Below are 20,160 nucleotides of genomic sequence, written 5' to 3'. Positions count from 1 at the left end.
CTCCCGACCTGCTGCCGGTTTGGGGCCACTGCCATTACCGGAATGCCCTGCGGTCCTGCAGCACGGGCCGGATCTCCGGATCACTCACTCACCCCTCCCCCCCCCGCATGGCACCAGTGTTGTGAATGTGCCGAGCAAGGCTGCATTGCTCCCGGAGTCCACACTGCGTGCCCCCCTGCTGGACCGCCGCCGATTCCTACACATCTTCCAGGGCGGTTGAATCCACACACAACCCACCGGCTGCCGTGCCAGCGCCACACGGCCAAAGCGTGACCGCACCAACAGTGTCAACACGGCCTTCACCACCTTGCACACCCTCACCCCCACCGAGCCGGCTGACCGCAAGCTCTCCAAGATGGTGACGCGCCTGCGGCTGGCCTCCAGCTTCATCTCCCACCTGGGCTCCCACCTTCTCTCCTGGACTTCTTTACTTTTTGTTCTGTCCTGGCCGCCATTTTGCTGCTGATTTCGGACAGTTTTCTCTGGACTCTGACCCTCCATCCATTCCCTCGTCCTTTAACCCTTTTCCCCGTCGTTGATCCTCAAATGTTTCTTCCCTTTTCTGCTTTGCCTTCTCTCCATACCCTTGCATCCCTCCCACCCTCCCTTTGTGCTGTGACTGCATCCACGCTTATGGAACTCTGCTTTTTTGTATATAGAAATAACTCTAATCACTAGTAAATGCAGTAGACCTTTGTACCATCTACCATTCCTATGTGACTCTTAGAGTATATCCAGTCATATCCCTTCCCTATGTATATAGAGAAAACTCTAATCACTAGTATATGCAGTAGACCTTTGTACTCGCTACCATTCCTATGTGACCCTTAGAGTATATCCAGTCATATCCCTTCCCTATGTATATAGAGATAACTCTAACGACTAGTCTCCTATGTGACTGTTAGAGTATATCCATATGTATCCCTTCCCTATGTATATAGAGATAACTCTAACGACTAGTCTCCTATGTGATTTAGAGTATATCCATGTGTATCCCTTCCCTATGTATATAGAGATAACTATAATCACTAAAATATGCAGTAGTCCGCTGTGCTCTCTACCATTCCTATGTCTATGTGACTCTTAGAGTATATCCACGTGTATCCCTTCCCTATGTAAATAGAGATAACTCTAATCACTAGTGTATGCAGTCGACCTTTGTACTCTCTGCCATTCCTTTGTGACTCTTAGAGTATATCCATCCGTATCCCTTCCCTAAGTATATAGAGATAACTCTAATCACTAGTATATGTAGTAGACCTTTGTACTATCTACCATTCCTATGGTACTCTTAGAGTATATCCATTTGTATCTCCTCCTTGTGTGACTTTACCTCTTGTACATTTGCAATTTTTTCTGTTTGTATCCTTTATGTAACGCATGTAATCCTAAATCCTTATGTTTTCAACTGGTTCTTATGTAAAGCGCTCTGACACCTTCGGGTAAAGTTCGCGGCCGCGCTATATAAAATCGCACAAATAAATAAAAATAAAATAAAACCTCGAACTGAGCCAGAGCCAGGCTCGAGAATGGCTCGAGCTTTTAGTGGCTCGCCCACCTCTAATTGTGGGTTTCTGATAGACTGTGTAGTCAGTGCTAGTCTGACTCATGTCGGCCTGCACTGTACTCTCTGCTGACCCACCATGCCCGTTTAGAGGTCTGCCACCCTTCCCTCCTCCCGTTCCTTCCTCCATCCCGCTCTCTCATCTCTACAAAACATTCTCCGGTATCAGCTGCCCCGCAACGGCCCTCTCTGCCCTGCGACCTTAGACAACCCGTCAGCCGGTCCCGTGGAGCGCCGCTGGCACAGTTTGGGATGTGGGCCGGGAGAAGGTCACTAGAACCGCACCCACCACCGGCTGCTCCACTCTGTAGCCGGTCCCTTCTGTGGGCGGCGCTTATCCGTAGGCAGGGGCTGTTCTGTGCTTGTGGGTGTGGCGGCCAAGTAGTGTTTCGTTAAACTCGGAGGTTCTGCCCAGTCTGGCTCCGTCCTCAGTTTGTTCGCCTCTTGTTTTTTGCTCCGCGCATCTCGCCTTCAGCCATGCCCGTAGATCTGTCCGCCTGGACCGGGCCGCTCTGCCTCACGGACGTGGAGGAGAAGCCCAAACACCCGCTCCGTCTGTGCTACGGGAGCCTGGAGGTGGACCATCTGGGAAAGGAACTGGCCCCTACACAGGTAACGATTGTTGACTGAACCCCCTAGAGAAAACAGCATTCCCCCTCTCTTCAAAAAGACGTCTGACTGCTTTCAATGCAGTAACTTTCCATCTTGCTCTTCTTTCCAGATTGCCCCTGCTCTTGGTTGGGGCAATTCCATCAACCCATAGTACCTTTACGCACCCACCCCACGGGGTACCCAACCCCAGCCCAGACACCATACTCCACAACTCCGGGGAGGAGGAGTTTCACTGGACTCTTCCTAACCTCAAGACATTTTCTGTCGCCCGTCTGCTAAGAGCAGCAACCTCTATTCGTCGTACGTTTGCAGAGCACCTCGGAGCCACACGCCCATCTTTCACCAGCTCCGAATAGACTAATCTGCGACTGCTACCCAGATCATTGGTCGGCAGTTAAGTTTACACAGCCAAATGAGAAATATAGTGCTTTGTGGCCGCGCCATGGGATCGAAGTGCTATTGCCAATCCAGGTACTCGGTGCTGCATGTCTACAGAGCATCTGTACACTGTGGCAGCTCCAGCAATATTGTGTGCCAGATGAGGAAGGATCCTTTTCTCCTTCCTACTGAACGTTCCACGGTGGGGGTGGGGGCAGGGGGTGGGGGGGGGGGTGGAGTGACGAGTGGCTTCCATGAGTTATTTCAGGGTTGGGACAGTCAATTTCTACCTTAGGGTAATTGTATGCAGTGGTTGGGTGTGGCGGATGGGGGCGGGTATGAAGGGAAAACATGCCCACACTTTTTGTGAAAAGACGACACTCCCGAGAGGGTTACTTTTGACAGTTGAAATGCTTCAGCTGAATTGTCAGGCAGGGTCTCCTGTGCTGTGAAACCGAGGGAGGGATGACAGCTAAAGAAGCCTTCTTGCCAGGGTGCCCGCTTGCCTGAACGAAAAGTACATGTGCACAACTAGTTAATCTGGGTGCTTTGAAGCTGGTATTGGCTTTGATTGATGGAATCACTTGAAGCTTCATGATGACGCACATTTATTCTTTTTTAGAGGCATTGTATGGGAGCTACCAGCTAACCTGTGAAATGTGTGCTTAAAAAGACAGTTATGAAAAAAAAATTTGCACTGTATACGGTTTGTGTATTACTAAGATGTATTATTGAAAGCAATTTTTTCTCCTTGTATCTTAAACCTTTTTGCGCATTTGTCGCAGCTTATCTTAAACTATGTGTAATACACGTTTAAAATAAGGACTTGCATGTCCACAGAGCTTTCTGTCACAGACTGGGACCAGGTAGTTTTAACCATACACAAGTCACTATTCTCCACTGCACCAACCAGGATTCAATTCCATTACTCTCTGGTGCAGCCCATTAACTAAAAGTGTTTTCCTAATGTACAATAGTGCATTTCACATCAATTAACATAAGTTTCATTTAGCTTTCATTTAAGCTGGGCTGGATTTCATATGTAGTTACAGAATTAATTGGTTTTTTTTGCCATGACTTTGACCACACCCCTGATCTCACTCACCCTGCCCCATTGCGTGCAGCATCACAGTTCCCATGCTTTTCTTAGTACTTTTCAACCACTGATTGTTTGTAAATTTTTCAGTTTTACTAATGAGCAGTAGAGCCGAAGCTTAAAGAGGAGTGCCCAAGAGAATGCATTCGTTTAATAACAGTGCTTGGGACGGAAGTGCAGATTAGTTGAATAAGAAATGGTAAGGATGGAGATCATTTGGTGTCAGACTGGAGAAGGCAGGGCAACGTTATCTGTACTGTAGTCTTGCATACACCACTCGAAGCTAGTAGTTAAGTATACAAGGGATAAAGTACCCCCTCCTTTACATTATAAGGATATTGCAAGTCACAGAGGAATCATATAGAGGAACGATTCCAAAGGCCGATTTCCTTTAAAAGGTTATGAAACTACAAGGTGACTTGTAATATTCTTATCATTTATTCTAGGGAGACTATGCGAGGCACACTTGTTATCGCTGCCCAAACCTGACAGAGACCCTAGAGGCCCCTCGCTCCTCTCAACACGGACTATAAGTTGTTGGCGAAAGTATTGGTGGACAGGCTAGCACAAGCGGTTCACACCCTGGTACACTCAGACCAAAATGGCTTTATACCAAACCAAACCACCTCACTCAACCTTTGCCGCTTCTTCCGAATAGCATCTTATTCTATGTGCACATTGCCGAGAGTAGGCTGCCTCGTACTTGATCTTGAGAAAGCCTTCGACTCTCTCAAATGAAATTATATGTTTGCCACACTTGGAAGGTATAAACTAGACCCTGCATTCCTGAAAAGAACCCACCTACTCTACACAAATCCAGTGGTAAGAATGAAGACGGGCCTATACATATCAGATATGGTCCCAGTGCTACAGGGATGAGCCAGGGCTGCCCATTGTCCCCCTTGTCTTCACGCTTGTGATGGAGCCGCTAGCGGAGACAATAAGGACGCAACTGTATGATGGCATACTGCTAGGTGATGGCACACATAAGGTATTGCTATATGCCGATCACCTGTTAGTCTATCTCCAGGATATCAACAATGTGCTGGAACATCTGGCCCAAATCCTATGTGAATTTGCGGCCGTATCAGGGCTGAAAGTAAACATCGGCAAATCAAAGCTTTATGCCTTTGGCGCAAGAAACCCTAACCCAGGTCTTGTGCTCAATGGCAAAAGGGTGAAATGGAGTGCAGACACATTCCACTACCATGGAATACGAATATATCGCCAGCCGCTAGATCTATTTGACGGCAACCTAGGCAGGACACTAACAGCCACTCCCCCTCGCTGTGACAGGCAGAGTGGTATTGGTAAAGATGGTGGCTCTACCAAGGTTTTTGTACTACTTTGTCAACCTGCCTATCTAAAACCAGCCTCCTTCTTCGCCACACTGGAGAAGATGGTCAGAGACTACATATGGGGCCCCAGTCGGCAGACTGGCTATAAAGAAATTATATTTGCCCACTGACGAGGGGGTCTGGCAGCGCCTGTCTCGAGCACTACTTCCTGGCAGCTCAACTCCAGTGGATCGCCAGATGGATGGCAGAGAACCCAGATCCTCAAACTCTTCCACCCCGGTGCACAAACGCGATGTTGAACTTGGCATACAGATGCTACTGAAGGAGCCTATACATAACCCGAAACACAATGCCCTACGCCCCTGCGCTCCCCTTAGAGCTCACTCCTAGAGGTCAGAGAGTGCTCACAACTGCCAAGTTGCACCAGTGGCACGATGCAGGAGTACAGACTCTAAGAGAACTTTATCGCGACGGCTCGCTTGTCCCCTATGCAACATTTTAAAATTGCCCCGGGGGCATCTAGAACTGTGCCATCCTGCCTCCATTTTGTTTTGTTCCTTTGTCTGGCATGGAGTTTTTCTATTGCCCAGTGACTTCTTGAATCCCAAGCCAACTTGTGGATGTTTTACAATCTCTTTAATATTCTTTCTTTTTAGCATAGTTGTAGATTCCCCGAGGCTGTGAGGTATGCACATATAACAATGCCACCAAGTGCGGAGGGTTGCTATTGTATCTTCACTAGACTATGGAGAGATCAATGGTTGGTAACTACTTTGTGCCCGGTCATAAAATTTGATCAGCCTCCCATCACTGTAAGCCTACTTTTAGGTTTCACCTATACAGCACACGTACTTACAAACAATGGGATTACAGCCTGGCCATAGCTCTCATTTGCATCGCTCCTGTTTGTCACGGCATGCAGGCATCATGTCCTTTCCTTGTGATTGACCATCCCCTGGAGCATGGAACAAGAACTTGTGTCCATCCACTGCTCCTGTTTTAGGAGCTACTTTGTTTTTGTGCTCAAGCACTCACTCCATATGAGTGCTTGTGTTTTCAGTCTGTCTCCCATATCCTCATCCATGTAGCTTTTTCCCCTCCCTCCCTCTCCACTAAACTGCAGTCTACGCCACTGAATTCTATTCTGCACCACTGTACTCTACGCCACCGTGCTCAATGTCATTGCATTCTACACCACTGTACCCCAAGCCTTTCCAGTGTATGTCACTCTACTCCATGTCACTGTACACTCTTCTTGTCGGCCCCTCTCTATGCTACTGCCTTCTACTCAGGAGTGATTTACAGTCCACCACTGCACTTTATGCCAATGCACTCTAAGCTGCCACTCTACTCTGTGCCCACTGAACTCTACTCTAACCCACTCCATACCACTCTATTCTACACCAGTGCACTCGGTACCACTCTAATTAGTGCCACTGCACCACTCTACTCTGAATCAATCCATTCTACTCTATACACTGTATGCCCCTTCACTGTATGCCACTCTATACCACTCCACAAAGTGGCACTCTAACCCACCCCAAACAATGCCACTCTACTCCACCCCTCTCCAGCCCATCCTACCCCACCCCACTACAAGTCCCTCTACGCCATACCACATCACTCTGCTGTGCAACATCACTAAAAGACATTGGCAAAGCCATTAATTATCGGGTAGGTGAAACCTATCAGCCTTGCCAATGTTTGTTTAACTTTTAATGCCATGTGCATGAACGCACAGGTGTGTGCATGTGTTGTTTCAATAACAGTATGTACAGTGAACGTTTCGAGGGACTTTGTGGCCGACTCAAAATAGAAGTTCCATTTAAGTGCATGCCACACTGGCTTCTTTTCTAATACATGTTATTGTCCTAGCACTGCCCACTCCTTCACTTTCAGAAACTACATTTTCTCTTCCCTCACTTTTTTTCTCTGCATAGACCTTGCCTTCCGATACAGGTTGCCAAATCCTGCCAGAAGCAGTAGACCTGAAGGTCCGAACAGGCACCCACCAACTCTTCCTTCAGCAAAAGAGGGAGGGCACCCGGGATGAGCCAAAAATACCTCTCCACATCCCTCCTTGTATTCTTTTTGGAATTCCAAGGAAGAAGAAACGCCCTTTGAATTATTGGGACAGTCATCTGAATTTCAAAAGGTGGCAGCTTCTGACTCCCATCGCATTTAAGACAAAGACAAGAAGCTAAATACATGGTTGCATTTTCTTTTTTTCTCTCCTTACATTCCACAGTTACCTCTATGCTCTAGAATTATGCTAACATTGACTGTCGAACAAGTTTTTTAGGTCTTGTGCCTAGCATTGCAGTGCACAGCATTGCTCGCGTAGCAAGAGATCTCATGTAGGGGGTTTCAAAACTGACCAAGGAATCACACACGCTCATGCTTTTCGTTTCCCCCCGGCTATTGGGCTTTACGTGCGTCTTTTTAACAAAGACAACACGCAATTGGGAAAAGGCGGGCGCATGTCCCGCCTTTGCTCCGCCCACATCCTATTGGTGTCTGTTACGCGCAGCAGCAGCATCTGTTTTGCATTATTGTGCCTGATAATGCAAAACAGATGTCTCGCTGTGGCGCATGCGCGCGCACCACTTGCGTGCTTGTCCTGCTTACAAAGGCTGCACGACGTGCTCAGCCGGGACAGGGGCTTTGTTAATGGCGGCGCTTGTTTATTTTTTGCATCACGCTTTCACATAAACTGAAAGCGCGATGCAAAAAATAAACTCAGACCTGCTTTTACCTCCTGTTCTGCTTGTTTTAAAGCTGAAGTATACTCAGCTTGGATTTAGTGCCGAATGGGCCCTGGGCGTTCGGATCTTTGCACAAATGTCATCTTTTCTAATGTTTTGTTCTTGTTGCACATCTTGCCAAGATGTGATCTACAAGATACCCTTGAGAGTCGATCTGCAGTAATGTAGAATTGTCCACATACATGTCCCCCGTGTACTGCTCTGGCCTGGCCTGAACGCCCATTCTGTTTAGCAGCATCAATGAAATCTGCTGCAGTTTTTTCCCTATATTGTAAAGGCTGGTTTTAGTTTGGACGTGTTGGCCTCAGTTCGTGTGGCGGTGCAAGTTTATTTTTTGCATCGTGCTTTCACTCGAACTGAAAGCGCGATTAAAAAAATAAACTCAGACCCGCTTTTACCACCTGTTCCGCTTGTTTTAAATCTGACCTATACTCGGCTTGGATTTAATGCCGTATGGGCCCTGGGCGTTCGGATCTTTGTGTGTATGTAAATGTTTTTGTACTTGTATAGCGCGCAGCTACCCAGAATGAGTTTCCCGGCGCTTGTACGAATACCGCAAGGAAACCCTTCCTGGTTTTTCCCTGTGAAGTGTCCACTCCTGGGCACCCCCATGGTGAAACCAGGCATCCCTCGCGTTGTGGGGGCCGTTGTGGAGACTAAGCAAGCTATTGCCCAGAGTTGCAGCGTGGGACCCATGATCAGAATAGGTACTGAGGCGAGAATTTCCGGTCAGAGGAATTTATGAGCCCGAGACCCGCCGAGGCGGGAATCGAACCCTGGTCCCTGGCCAGAGCTCTGCATCAAGGTCTGCCTGCTCTAACCATTGAGCCACACTTCTCCACATGAAGTGTCAACCAGGGTGGTAAAGGCTGCGGTGAGCGGCACCCCAAGCCCACCCTAGGGGCATTCATTCCAATCGGGGCTTGTGCACTGGGTGCAGACTGAAGGGGGTACAGTTTACTAATATATACTTAAGAGGGTGGTTGAGTTAAGGGCAGTCACGTGCCCCTTCCCCATCCTACGCCTCCCACAACTACCGGAAGCTCGGGGTATTTTCCAGAAGGGGAGCTTAGTTATTGGTTTTGGTTTGTTTGCATTACTATGGGGCTTATGGAATGGAGTGTAGCTTCTGAACCCCCCATGCCTACACACACACCCACACCTCTACACACACCTACACACACCTACACCTCTACACACACCTACACCTACACCTCTACACACACACACCTACACACACACACCTACACCCACCTACACCTACACACACACACACCTACACCTACACACACCTACACACACACCTACACCTACACACACCTACACACACCTACACACACACACACACACACACACACACCTACACACACACACACACACACACACACACACACACTCCCCCCCCTCCTCCTCCATGGTGAAGCCCGTACTGCATGTACCAATGAAAGCTGTTAATCCGATGAGCCCTGCCTTCTTGGCCTGTCCGCCTCCGGCCTTACCCTACCATTGGCCTCTTTGCCCTCTAACCCCACATCCCCCGGCAGAGCCCCGTCGACCTACCTGCTTGATCATGGAGTCGATGAGGCGCACGTAGAAGTCCTTCTGCGGGCGGATGCCTGCAAAGGAAACACACAGCGCTTAGAAGAGGAGGCGCAGAGGGGGCTCGACATTGGGCCTGGTCCAGGCAGAATATCTTCTTTGTAAATCTCGGAGCTCAACGAGTCACCTCTTCTGCTTACTAATAAAAGGATACACGCACAAAGTGGGAACTCTTCCAAATAAAATGATAAAACACCTCTCATGTGGCCCATTGCCTTTTCCAGCCCCGGCTGAAAGGAGGTGATGCGAGGGGGGGGTATTAAACCAGGTAGGACTAGACGCTCTATAGCACTGGTCAGTACACGTGGGACCTGCCACCACATGGCACGCGGTGTAGTCTAACACCCCCCCCACCCCAGAATGGTACATGCCCTGGCTTCCTGTTACCTATTCAGGGGTGGTCCTGTGGGGAACTTTCTCGGTGCGTGGGGGCCTGTGGCTCAGTGTATAGGGGTTTCAGGCCAAGGGTGAAGGCCCCGGATGTGCGCGGTGCCCGGGTTGGGGTGCAGGGCCTGGTGCTGGGAGCAGAGACTTAGCGTTGCTGTACAGGAGCCGCAGACGTTAGTGGATGCCATCATTTGTCTTCTCACTGCTGGATTCCTGGATTTTGGGGAAAAACAGAACAAGCATTTGCAATGCACTAGGTCTCACATTTGCGAGAGTTTGAGCTATTGGCATTGTAAATGACTGCCTTTTATTTATGCCTTTGAAAACCTGCAAGCTGTGCGTAAACAAGCACTTTGTACTTCTAGTTCTTGCTTATAAGAAGCAAAACTGGCCGTCTCTTTTACTGACAGCCTTGCTTCTCGTAAGCAAGGACTATACGTACAAAGTGCGTGTTTATGCACCGCTTGCAGGTTTTCAAAACACATGCATAAAAGGCATAGTCATTTACAATGCCAATAGCGCAAACTCTAATAAATGCGAGACTTATTGCATTGCAAATGCTTGTTTTTTGTAGTACCTGCTGCTCCTGCAGGATGTTACAGATAAAGATTTTGTGGTACTACGGAAGCTAACTCTGTAAACCTAGTCAGTGATGTGCTTATAGGGTCACTCTAATATCAGTAATACCACTTGTTGCATGCGTTCAAACAGAAATAATTGACTAGAGAGCCTAACTTGGCCAACTGCTGGAGGAGTTTGTATTGCCCTATATTTTCATGAAAAGTAACCTGTCCATTCTTTTTCTGAGTAAGACCCTCTTATTGTGTCAAACTGGTGTTGCTTTTTGGTCATGTGGGAAGGGAAATAAAGATAGAATGTTAATTTTTTTATTCTGATTTGCTCGAGTGCAATGACGTTTCAATCAGTAGTCAATGGATTGGCTGGAACCCCTGTTTGAGAGCTTCAAGTTGAAAACGTATTCAAGTGAGACATTTATATAGATAATAATCAATACAAATATTAGAATTGATATTCTCACAAGAGAGAGTTTTATTGACTAAGGGAAACACACAGCCTGTGTTAAGAAAAGATGATGCACATGTGGCATAAATGCAAAGTCTCCATGTGTGATGCAATGTGCCTTTATAAATCTCACATATGATGTGGGATTTGAGAAACTTGGCAGCAGACTGTAAAGCTGCAGAACTGAATGCAAGGGAGCAGGGCTAACATGCCAGACTAAAAACCTTTTTGACTGGCTCAGATCTTTCTTTAACATTCAATGATTTGTAAAATGCCTGCAATACCCAATTGAATAAGATCCAGTAGTGGGAAATTCAAGGTGTGCTGCATCTTAATTCACTTCAGAGGGGCCTTCGTAGTAACAAGCACATGTTAGATGACACATTCAAAGGCTCCGGCTTTTGTCCTCCTAATCTGCCTGGCACCAAACCCGGGGAAGGGGGAGTGGAGCTGTCATCAGAACAGGTTTGAAGTGACCACAGAGAAGGGATCGGTCATTACCCTGTGCATGGATGGGCACAAAGGGTCGGCACATTGGGGGTGGGGGGTTCTAAATTTTGGATTGTGTGAAGTGCTCTGTGAAGTTGCCTGCAGCAGGTCAAACAAAGTGCTGCAAACATGGGTAGGGAACCCCATAGAATGTTTACCCCATTGATTAGGGAGGAGCCAGGAGTCACCCCCAACCCACTAGTTGGTGGCAGGCATAAATGTGGCACCTTCAGGCACCCACTTCAGAAAACTTTCTGGACCTGAGGAATAACAGAAGTGGGCTGGACCTGCTCTCTGTGACCCGAGAGGAGCCCTGAAGGCCTGTAATTGCTCTCGTGCCCAGAACAAAGTGGACTCCAAGGGTCAGTTGCCTGACCTCATTTGTGGCTATAGGACCACAACATGCTGCAAGAGGCCTTGCTCCTAAAGAGTCTAGCTCATCTGACCAGTACCAACTGAACCCTGCTGGCGGTCTCTGCTGGAGGGACTCCTGACCCCTAACTGCTATTCCCATGGTCCCGAAACCCTTGACTCTGTGTAACCGGACTTCTCTTTACACCCTTAAAAAGCTGGGACTTAAACACCATTTGCACTTCCAAACCTCAGGGACCATCCCTGCCTATTTGCATAAGGTGTGACCTTGCTGGGCTAACAAAACCGGTTTCTCCTGCTCTGAACTTCTCCACAGTAGCAAATCCAATTCAGCAGACACTTGGTGAGAAGGCATCCAGCCTTGTGGTAACCGTAGTGGGATGCAGCCTGCAGCCTTTTCCAGCTGGAGACTTCCGATCTCCACAAAAAAGAGATTATGTCCAAAGGTAAACGTTTTGACGGTGTTAAGGCACTAAAAGTATCCTGTTGGCTGAGGACATCCTTGTGTGTGTTCTAGATCCCTTCCAGTCAAACATCCGCCCCCTTCCACTTGCAGAGTAACTTAACCGCACCGCCGTTCCTTAAAAATCTATTGTGTGGTCGCTTCGCTGATCCCAAATATCCTTAACACTAGCTCACATTTCACAATCTACGCCGTGTTCCATGCATATCCATATTTTCACCTCACCTCACTGGCTTCAGATTTCTAGCGCAACCCCTAGCTTCTCATGCTGGGTCTAGTTTTTTTTGCCACACGGTGAACCTTGTGGGCAGCACAAACTCGGATTGGCTGACAGCCTGCTGCCTCTCATTGGTTGCGCTAAAAATTACAGCAGCCTTACACACACCCCCATTCACATCTCTCAAGTCTCTGATGCGCAGAATGGTTTCACTTTCTTCTGTCTGCTGTTCGGAAGCTATTGCCCACACGAGATGCTCGTACATTTTTAAGAACTAACAAATGCTGCGTTTTATTGCTAAGAAGGGGAGGTTGGTAGAGGGATGAGAGAAACTGCTGAAACAAAATGGAAAGCGAACAAAGAATGGGACGTGCTGGACTGAGCGGCATAAGATATGAGTGGAACTAAGTGAAACAAGCATTGAAAATGCAATTTGACGCGCCTTTGATTAAGTTAAAGCCATGTGCTTCGTTAATGGTATTGTATAGCAAAGCAAATGGATTTAACTTAATGAAAGGCGAGACCTATTGCATTTTTTAAAAAAAAAATTGTATTGATTCAAAGAAACAAACAATGGGCATTTGAAAGGCGTTCCATGCATACAGAAATAGGGAAAATCAAATAAATCAAGTACATCGTCACAATTTGGAAAAAAACCAAAAAACAATACAGTTGTGGCATTCCGTCAGCCCCTCCCCGTCTCCCCAAACCCCCATCCCCTTCCCTCCTACTCGGAGTCGCTATCGCTGTCTAACTGTGGTGGCTTGCAGATGAACCCTCTATACTCATTCCATGCTCCCCAAATCTTGGCTCATTTCCGCGGACATTTCCGATTCCGATACACTGCCCTTTCTGCCACCATTGCAGAGTCCAAATCCGAACACCAGTCCCTGAGCGCCGGCACCAAAGGGGATCCCCAGACTCTGGCTATATTCCGTTTAGCGTGGCCCAGTCCTGCATGGAGTGATTGAGATTGTTAGGCTCCCAAACGTTTAACAAGCAGCAGCGCAGTTCCGGAACCAGTTATTCCTTCACTACTTGTGATATAGTCTGCATAACCTTAGCCCAAAAACAGGCAACCGGAGGGCAGTCCCAAATAGTATGAAAGAATGTTCCCTCCTCCCCACATCCTCGCAGACAATACTGATGTGCAATTTTCCCTATCTTGTGAAGAGTGACCCTAGTGTAATAAACTCGGTGCAAAATTTTCAACTGTATTAATCGGAGCCTAGATGGCACAGCAACTTCCCGAGGAGAGGAAAGCGCGGTTTGCCAATCCGACTCATCAAAGTCACCCACCTCCACAGCCCAGGCTGCCCTTAGCTTCAGAGTGGCGTCAGGAAGGTTATTAACAAGTTTGCGATAAACCAAGGAGGTCTCCCTCTCGGGCATATGCTCCGTAATTACCCTATCTTCTAGTGGGGTAGATTCAGGTAGCTCTTCACCAGGTTGGATCAGTGACTTCAGGGCATGGCTAATCTGCAAATATCGGAATCGCTCCCTGTGCACTAAATCATAATGTTCCACAAGTTGTTCAAAGGAAATGACGGCACCTCGCCTCCAAAGGTCTCCAACCGTAGAGATACCAATCAAGTCCCAGGCCTCAAAGCCCCTATTGTTGCATAGACGACCCAGTCGACACGATGACCAGAGTGGCGTCATCTGCGTAAGTGTATCTTTACATTTAAGGCTCGCCGAGGCCAAAAATCACAACCTCACCGTGGGGCCAAGTAAGGCCTCAGCACTTTTCGTGTCATAGAGTGCAGCCAGCACACCTCCGCCACCTAGGTCATACCTGTCCGCTTTATACGCTGGTTCAGTCTGTGGAGCGTGCAGCCAGTGGTTTACGATCTTTAACTGGGCCGCCCAGTAATATAATTGAATATCAGGGAGTGCTATGCCTCCATCAAACCAGCCCTTAACTAGTTTATGCCGGGAAATGCGCGCTGGTTTGTCCCCCCAGAGGAGACCCGAGACCAGTGCGTTTATAGACGTGAAATACTTAAGAGGCACAAGAAACGGGGTATTCTCAAGGATATAAAGCAGCCGTGGCAAAGTCATCATTTTAAATAACGCCGCTTTCCCGAGAAGGGTCAGTGGCAAGGTGTGCCAGTGTTTTACGTCATTACGAAAGCGCTCAAGAAGAGGCGTCAAATTATGTCGAAAGAAGGCCTCTTGGTTAGGCGTCACCCAGACCCCCAGATATTTAAAGGGCCCATCAGTAATCATCAATGGACAGTGGCCGGAAGCTGCGGTGGGGTCCCTTAAGGACAAATAAAACCGACTTGGACCAGTTAATAGTGTATCCCAAAGCCCGCCCGAAGATTTCACAGATGTTGAGGAGTACTATAATTGAGCGTCTGGGCAGGGTCAGATAGAGAAGGATATCATCAGCATATAATGATATGCGGTCCTCCCACGACTCGGTCCAGCTGAGTCCTTTAATCATGGGGTCCCACCGTATCCATGCTGCCAAAGGCTCAAGGATCAGGGCAAAAAACAGGGGCGACAGAAGGCACCCCTGACGCGTGCCACGACCGAGTTGAAAATCCCTGGAGATATGACCATTAGCCACTACATGGGCTAGGGGTTTAGTATAAAGTAGCTTCACCCACGCACAGAACTTGGGGCCGAAGCCCAGATGTCGAAGAACCGCAAAAAGATAAGGCCATTCAACCATGTCGAAAGCCATTCGGGAATCCAGTGAAAGGATCACCGCCGGTACCGAAAGACTAGGTATCTGTGCCAGCACCGCGTGGACCCGTCGCAAATTAAGAGCGGTATTTCTGTTCGGCATGAACCCGGATTGGTCCGGGTGGATAAGCGTCTCTAAGTGCGGGGTCAGTCGACTAGCTATCATTTTAGCCAATATCTTTGCTTCCGCATTCAATAATGAGATTGGACGATAAGATGTGCACTCGTCCGGGGGCTTGCCGGTTTTCGGTATAGCAATTATTGTGGCTGTCTGCTGGTCCAGCGGCAATTCCCCCTTACTCAACCTATCTAAAAACATCTTCAAAAGGTGCGGAGCAGTTAGGTCAGAGACACGCTTATAAAATTCTATGGGGACCCCGTTGGGTCCCAGGGCCTTACCAGATTGTAAAGAGTGAATCGCAGCCAGGACCTCGTTCTTCGTGAACTCAGTCTCCAGGAGTGAGGCCTCGTCGTCCGACAAGGAGGGCATTTTTATATCCTTGATATAGGTCTGCGCTTCTTCTGTGGACATGTGGGAGGTGAAGGGAATAGACTTTTTCGTAATAGTCAGCTAGGGCATCTATGATGTCCGTGGGAGTGGTGACTGCCACAGCCTCTGGGGTGCAGAGTTGCGCTATTATCCTTTGTGCCCTTTCCTTCCTATCCAGCCAGGCCAGAAGTCTTCCCGCCTTATCCCCAACTTCATAAATAGTGTGCTGCGTGCGTTGGAGCCGTTGCCGAACCTGGTCCCGCTGATATTCAGTGAATTCAGCCTGTTTGAGGTGCAATGTGGGCAGCCTCCTCAGTAGGGTCTTCCTCGTGTCGCGACTGCAGCACAGCCAGGTCAGCCTCGATCACTTGGAGGTCGGCATTCGCGGGCCGCCTGTGACCCGTTATTGAAGCTGTCGCCTGCCCCCTTAGCACCGTTTTATACGCTTCCCACAAGACCCCTGGCGATCGAACCGAGTCCGTATTTTCTTGGAAGTAATGCTTTGTAACTGTAATCAGCTCTTTCCTAATCTGCGGTTTCTGTAGATAGCGGGGTGAAATTGGGAAAATACGTCTCCGGGCTTTAAGGTAAGAGGTATAGGTCAGAGAGACCGGGGAGTGATCATAAATACCTCTTGGGCCTATCAGTACCTCTGTCAAATGGGGTAGACTATCATCAGAGAGGAAACAATAATTGATGCGGGAAAGACTATTGTGAACCCCTGAATAAAAAGTGTACCCGCGGTCCCCAGGATGTTTAAACCTCCACCCATCCGTGAGGCCCAGTGCCTCTATAAAACCAGCCAGTCGGGATTTACCCGTCCCCGGCGTCCTGCAGGGGTGGCGGTCCAGCTCATCGTTTAGAACTGCGTTGGAATCGCCCCATATTATGAACTCTCCCTCCGGCAGTGTCAATAAAAAAGGACTAAGGGCAGGAAGTGCAACAGCATGAAGAGCCGGTGGAACATATACTGTTACCACATTAAATTTCCTCCCTTCCCACAAACAGGAGATGGCAGCAAATTGTCCCTGTGTGTCCTTCCAGACCTGTTGAACAATCAGAGGGAAGCGATTGCGTATCAATATGCCCACCCCTCTAGAGCCAGTTGAGAATTCTGAGTGCACTACCATTGTGTACCCCCAGCGGTCCAAAGCCTTACAGGTCGACCCCACCGGATGAGTTTCCTGAAGCAATACAAGTGCCGGGGCTGTACGGCGTACATACTGCAGTACCAATCCCCGCTTAATTTTATCCCCCAGCCCGTGCACGTTCCAAGTAAGCAAGGTCATAGGAGATACCGGGGTCATAAGTGGGGCGTTAACATCTGCCGCAGTGCCCAACAATCCCTCGTCTTCCATCATAATCTAAGCATCTCTGTGAACCCATCTCTGCAGCATGAACCTTAGCATATAGAACTTTGAAATGCAGCCCAAAACCTGAACTAAAAACAGAATTCAACAATCCCCCCCCCCTTCTCCACTGTGGTCACAATTTGTACATTTTCATAGCAAACACTACTACTGTCCCCCCTTACCCCTGGAACCTCCGTCTTACTCCCCTCCGCCCACCTCCCTGCTCCCCTGCCTGTGGACCTCGAACTTCCCACCCCCCAACACGACAGAGTGCCTGTACTCCCCCCAACCATGCTAAACGTGCAGAGGTGTAGCGAGCCCCTCAGCCCGTGGCAATCAACAATGTCTACAATAAAATACAGCTTGCACTCGAAAACCCGACCCTTAGAAAAGCATCATGGCATGTCTAGAAAAATCACAAATCAGGCATGTTACATACCCGAAACTTCGAACCCAGGCACCCTCGTATGTTCACTCCCTCGTTGGTTCCCCCCCCCACACCTCCCTGCCAGTTACTTGTGAATGTCACCATGAACCGGTCCAGTAAGAGGCCGTGAATGCCGCTCATTCCTGTTCGTCCAGGCCACTCGGTCCCATCTCGGCCTCCGTCGCCTGAGTGTCAGGCCCTTCACCTTTCCACGGTCTACCTTGTTGCGGCGGGTGCCATTCGCGTCGCCGACCTTTGTCCATCCCTCCAGCCATTCCCAAGTTGCATCAGGAGAGTAAAAAAAACATGGTTTACCGTCCCACTCAACTCTCAATTTGGCCGGAAAAAGCATTGCATATTTGATGTCCCTGCTGCGGAGTTCCTGCTTAACGGCCTGGAAGCTGCGTCTCTGTGCCTGGACCCGTGCCGTAAAGTCAGGGAAAAAAAGAGACCTCGTAGTTATCAATCTTCAGTGGGGGGCCCGCCCTGGAGGCCTGCAAGATATTATCCCTGTCCTGGAAATTAAAAACCCTGTCAATCAGGGGTCGCGGCGAAGCCCCAGGCCTGGGTCGCCCACCTGGCACCCTGTGAGCTCGTTCAATGGAAAAATAAGCAGAGAGCGCCTTGGGCTTTAGATGTTTCGTGATCAGTTCCTCCACCTAGAGTTCCGCAGTAGGCACTTCTGTCTTTTCTGGAACCCCAAGGATTCGTATATTATTCCGACGGGCCCTCCCTTCATAGTCATCCAGTTGTTGCGCCATGCAAGTCTGTTTCTTTTCCAGATCAGACAGTTGACGTTGCAATTCAGAAGTGTCCTCTTGTAGCGCCGCCATCACCACCTTGAGCTCCTTCACTTTCTCATTCATCTGCTTAAAGTCCGCACGCAGCAGGGAAACTTCAACCGTGACTGAGTTCATTGAGGTACACATTCCCCCTATGGCCGCCATGACGTCGTGCAGCGTAGGTTCCTTAGCCGGGGGGGACGATGTTTCTGCGCCTTCTTTGTCTGCTCTCGGCGAATCGCCTTTATCCCCGCCTTTGTTCCAAGCAAATTTAGACAGTTGTGCCTGAGGGTTACTCCTAGAACCTCTACCCCCCGTCGCCATTTTTCTCGTTGTCATGGGAGGAAAGCCGGGTATGGGCACAGCGACAGTAGCCTCGACCCCTCCGTATCTTCCACTAGGTCCAAAACCCCTTGGTGGGGCCGGTATGCACCCCTAGCAAGCCTCTGGCGAACCCGCCGCCCAGGCCGCAGCACTCCAGACCAAGCCGCCAGCCCTCGCCTAGGCTCAGCGACCAACACTCCGTCCCGGGTTTAATAAGTCTTAAGGACGCCCTCAGGCAGTGCCACGATGGAGAGATGAGGCTGAGAGCGCCCCGCCTTAATCAGGTCTGTTCTGGGGGGGAGGGGGGGGGGGGGAGCAGAGATATCAGTTGCCCCCCAACCGTCCCACCCGGGCCCATCAGCGCCAAGGTCCGTGCCTCACTCTCACCTCCAACAAGGATGGAGCCCAAAAACCAGCTTCGGTGATGAGCTGTGGGCCCGGAGAGGTGGATGCGTCAATAATTAAAGAAAGCACCTTGTCAGTGCTTCGGAGAACTTTTAGGCCGCTTGAGGCTCCACAGGATTCACGGGGGGGCGTGTAGTTAGGTCATCACCAGTCAGCATCTGCCCAGGCCCCCTACCGTTGCCAGAGGGGCCGTGACTCCGCCAGCCTCGCGATATCGGGCACTTACCACCGCTAGGCCCTGAAGCCGGGGCCTCGATTAGTGTCCTGCCCCAGGCCGACACCTCCACACACCACAGAGCCAGTAATCAGATGGGGCCAGTCCCTGCTGCCCCTCGTCGCTTTATCTCCGTGCCCAGGGGTCCGGGCGGCAAGGAGCATTCAGCTGGGGGGAGGAGGTGTCCCGTATCGAGCCGTTCGCGCCTCTGCTCAATCATCACTCCGGCGCCGCAAACTTGCGCAGTTCAGCCCCGGAACTCTCAGAGTGCGCGCTCATCGCTTCCTGGGGGCAGCGGCCCTGCAAGTCTCGCACCGGAGCCTCCTAGAAGGTGCCAGGTATCATATTCCGGCACCACAGCTCGAATTCCTCTGGGTCCGCAAGCTGTGTCAGGATATTAGGCCACGGGTCGGGCAGAGCTCGCTCAGGCTGCGGCCATAACTCTCGGCCGCTAGCCACGCCCCCCTATTGCATTTTTAATGCTTGTTCTAATTTGGTTTGGGATTTTTATTGTTTGGTGTTTCCACTTTTTTACAGCTTTGCTACTACTTAAAACGATACACATCGCCCCAGGTTAAACCTATCTGCAATGCGCCATAGCTACCAGGGAGGTGAGCTCAGATTAATTTAGTCAGGCCTGCAGCCTAGCCAGACATCATTTAAACTGCCAACACAACTTGGTAAAAATAAACCCTTTTGCCAAGTAATAACCTTCCTTTTTAATATGTATAAGTCACCCCTAGGAAAGGACGCAGTAGACCACAAGGCAGGGTACTTAATATTAAAAGGAGGACATGCTCATTTTACATCTGACATGTCCTGACAGTGAAACCTCATAATTTCTGTTTTCACTGTAACAATAATGGCAGTTCCATTGGCTAACATGGAGATACACTAGCCCACAAGCTAAGTGCTAACTTCTGTCTGGAACCACCAAACATAGTATTGTAAGGGATCAAATTTAATTGTGAATCAAAAATAGCTGCCGGGTAGGGAAGTTATGCTTTATTCAGTCCTCAAGATGGTATGATTAAAAAGGGAAGAAATGTAGAAAGTATGTGTGGTTTTAATGACCCTTCTTTCGACATGGTCCACATGTTTTAAGTCACCCTTCTTTGTGGCTTTCATCAGGACCAAGGATTACAATCCCTGATGCCACTCCTAGTTAGCACTATCCAATAACAACGAGTGTAGCAACTTCACACACTC

The 20,160-nt window shown here is 49.2% G+C and overlaps 1 protein-coding gene across 1 annotated transcript in view; it reads left to right on the top strand.

Annotated features, from left to right (window-relative positions):
- Positions 1 to 1,963: 1,963 nt before the first annotated feature.
- Positions 1,964 to 20,160, top strand: part of LOC144792198 (phosphatidylethanolamine-binding protein 1-like) — a 103,946-nt gene continuing 85,749 nt past the window's right edge. The window contains exon 1 of the mRNA XM_078667100.1: positions 1,964 to 2,176. Within this exon, the coding sequence (XP_078523226.1) occupies positions 2,042 to 2,176 (135 nt within the window). The 5' untranslated portion in view covers positions 1,964 to 2,041. The remainder of the gene's footprint in view (positions 2,177 to 20,160) is intronic.

This window comes from Lissotriton helveticus, chromosome 11 (genome assembly GCF_964261635.1).
Source record: "Lissotriton helveticus chromosome 11, aLisHel1.1, whole genome shotgun sequence".
In the NCBI taxonomy this organism is placed as follows: domain Eukaryota; kingdom Metazoa; phylum Chordata; class Amphibia; order Caudata; family Salamandridae; genus Lissotriton; species Lissotriton helveticus.
This window is presented reverse-complemented; position numbering and strand designations above follow the sequence as displayed.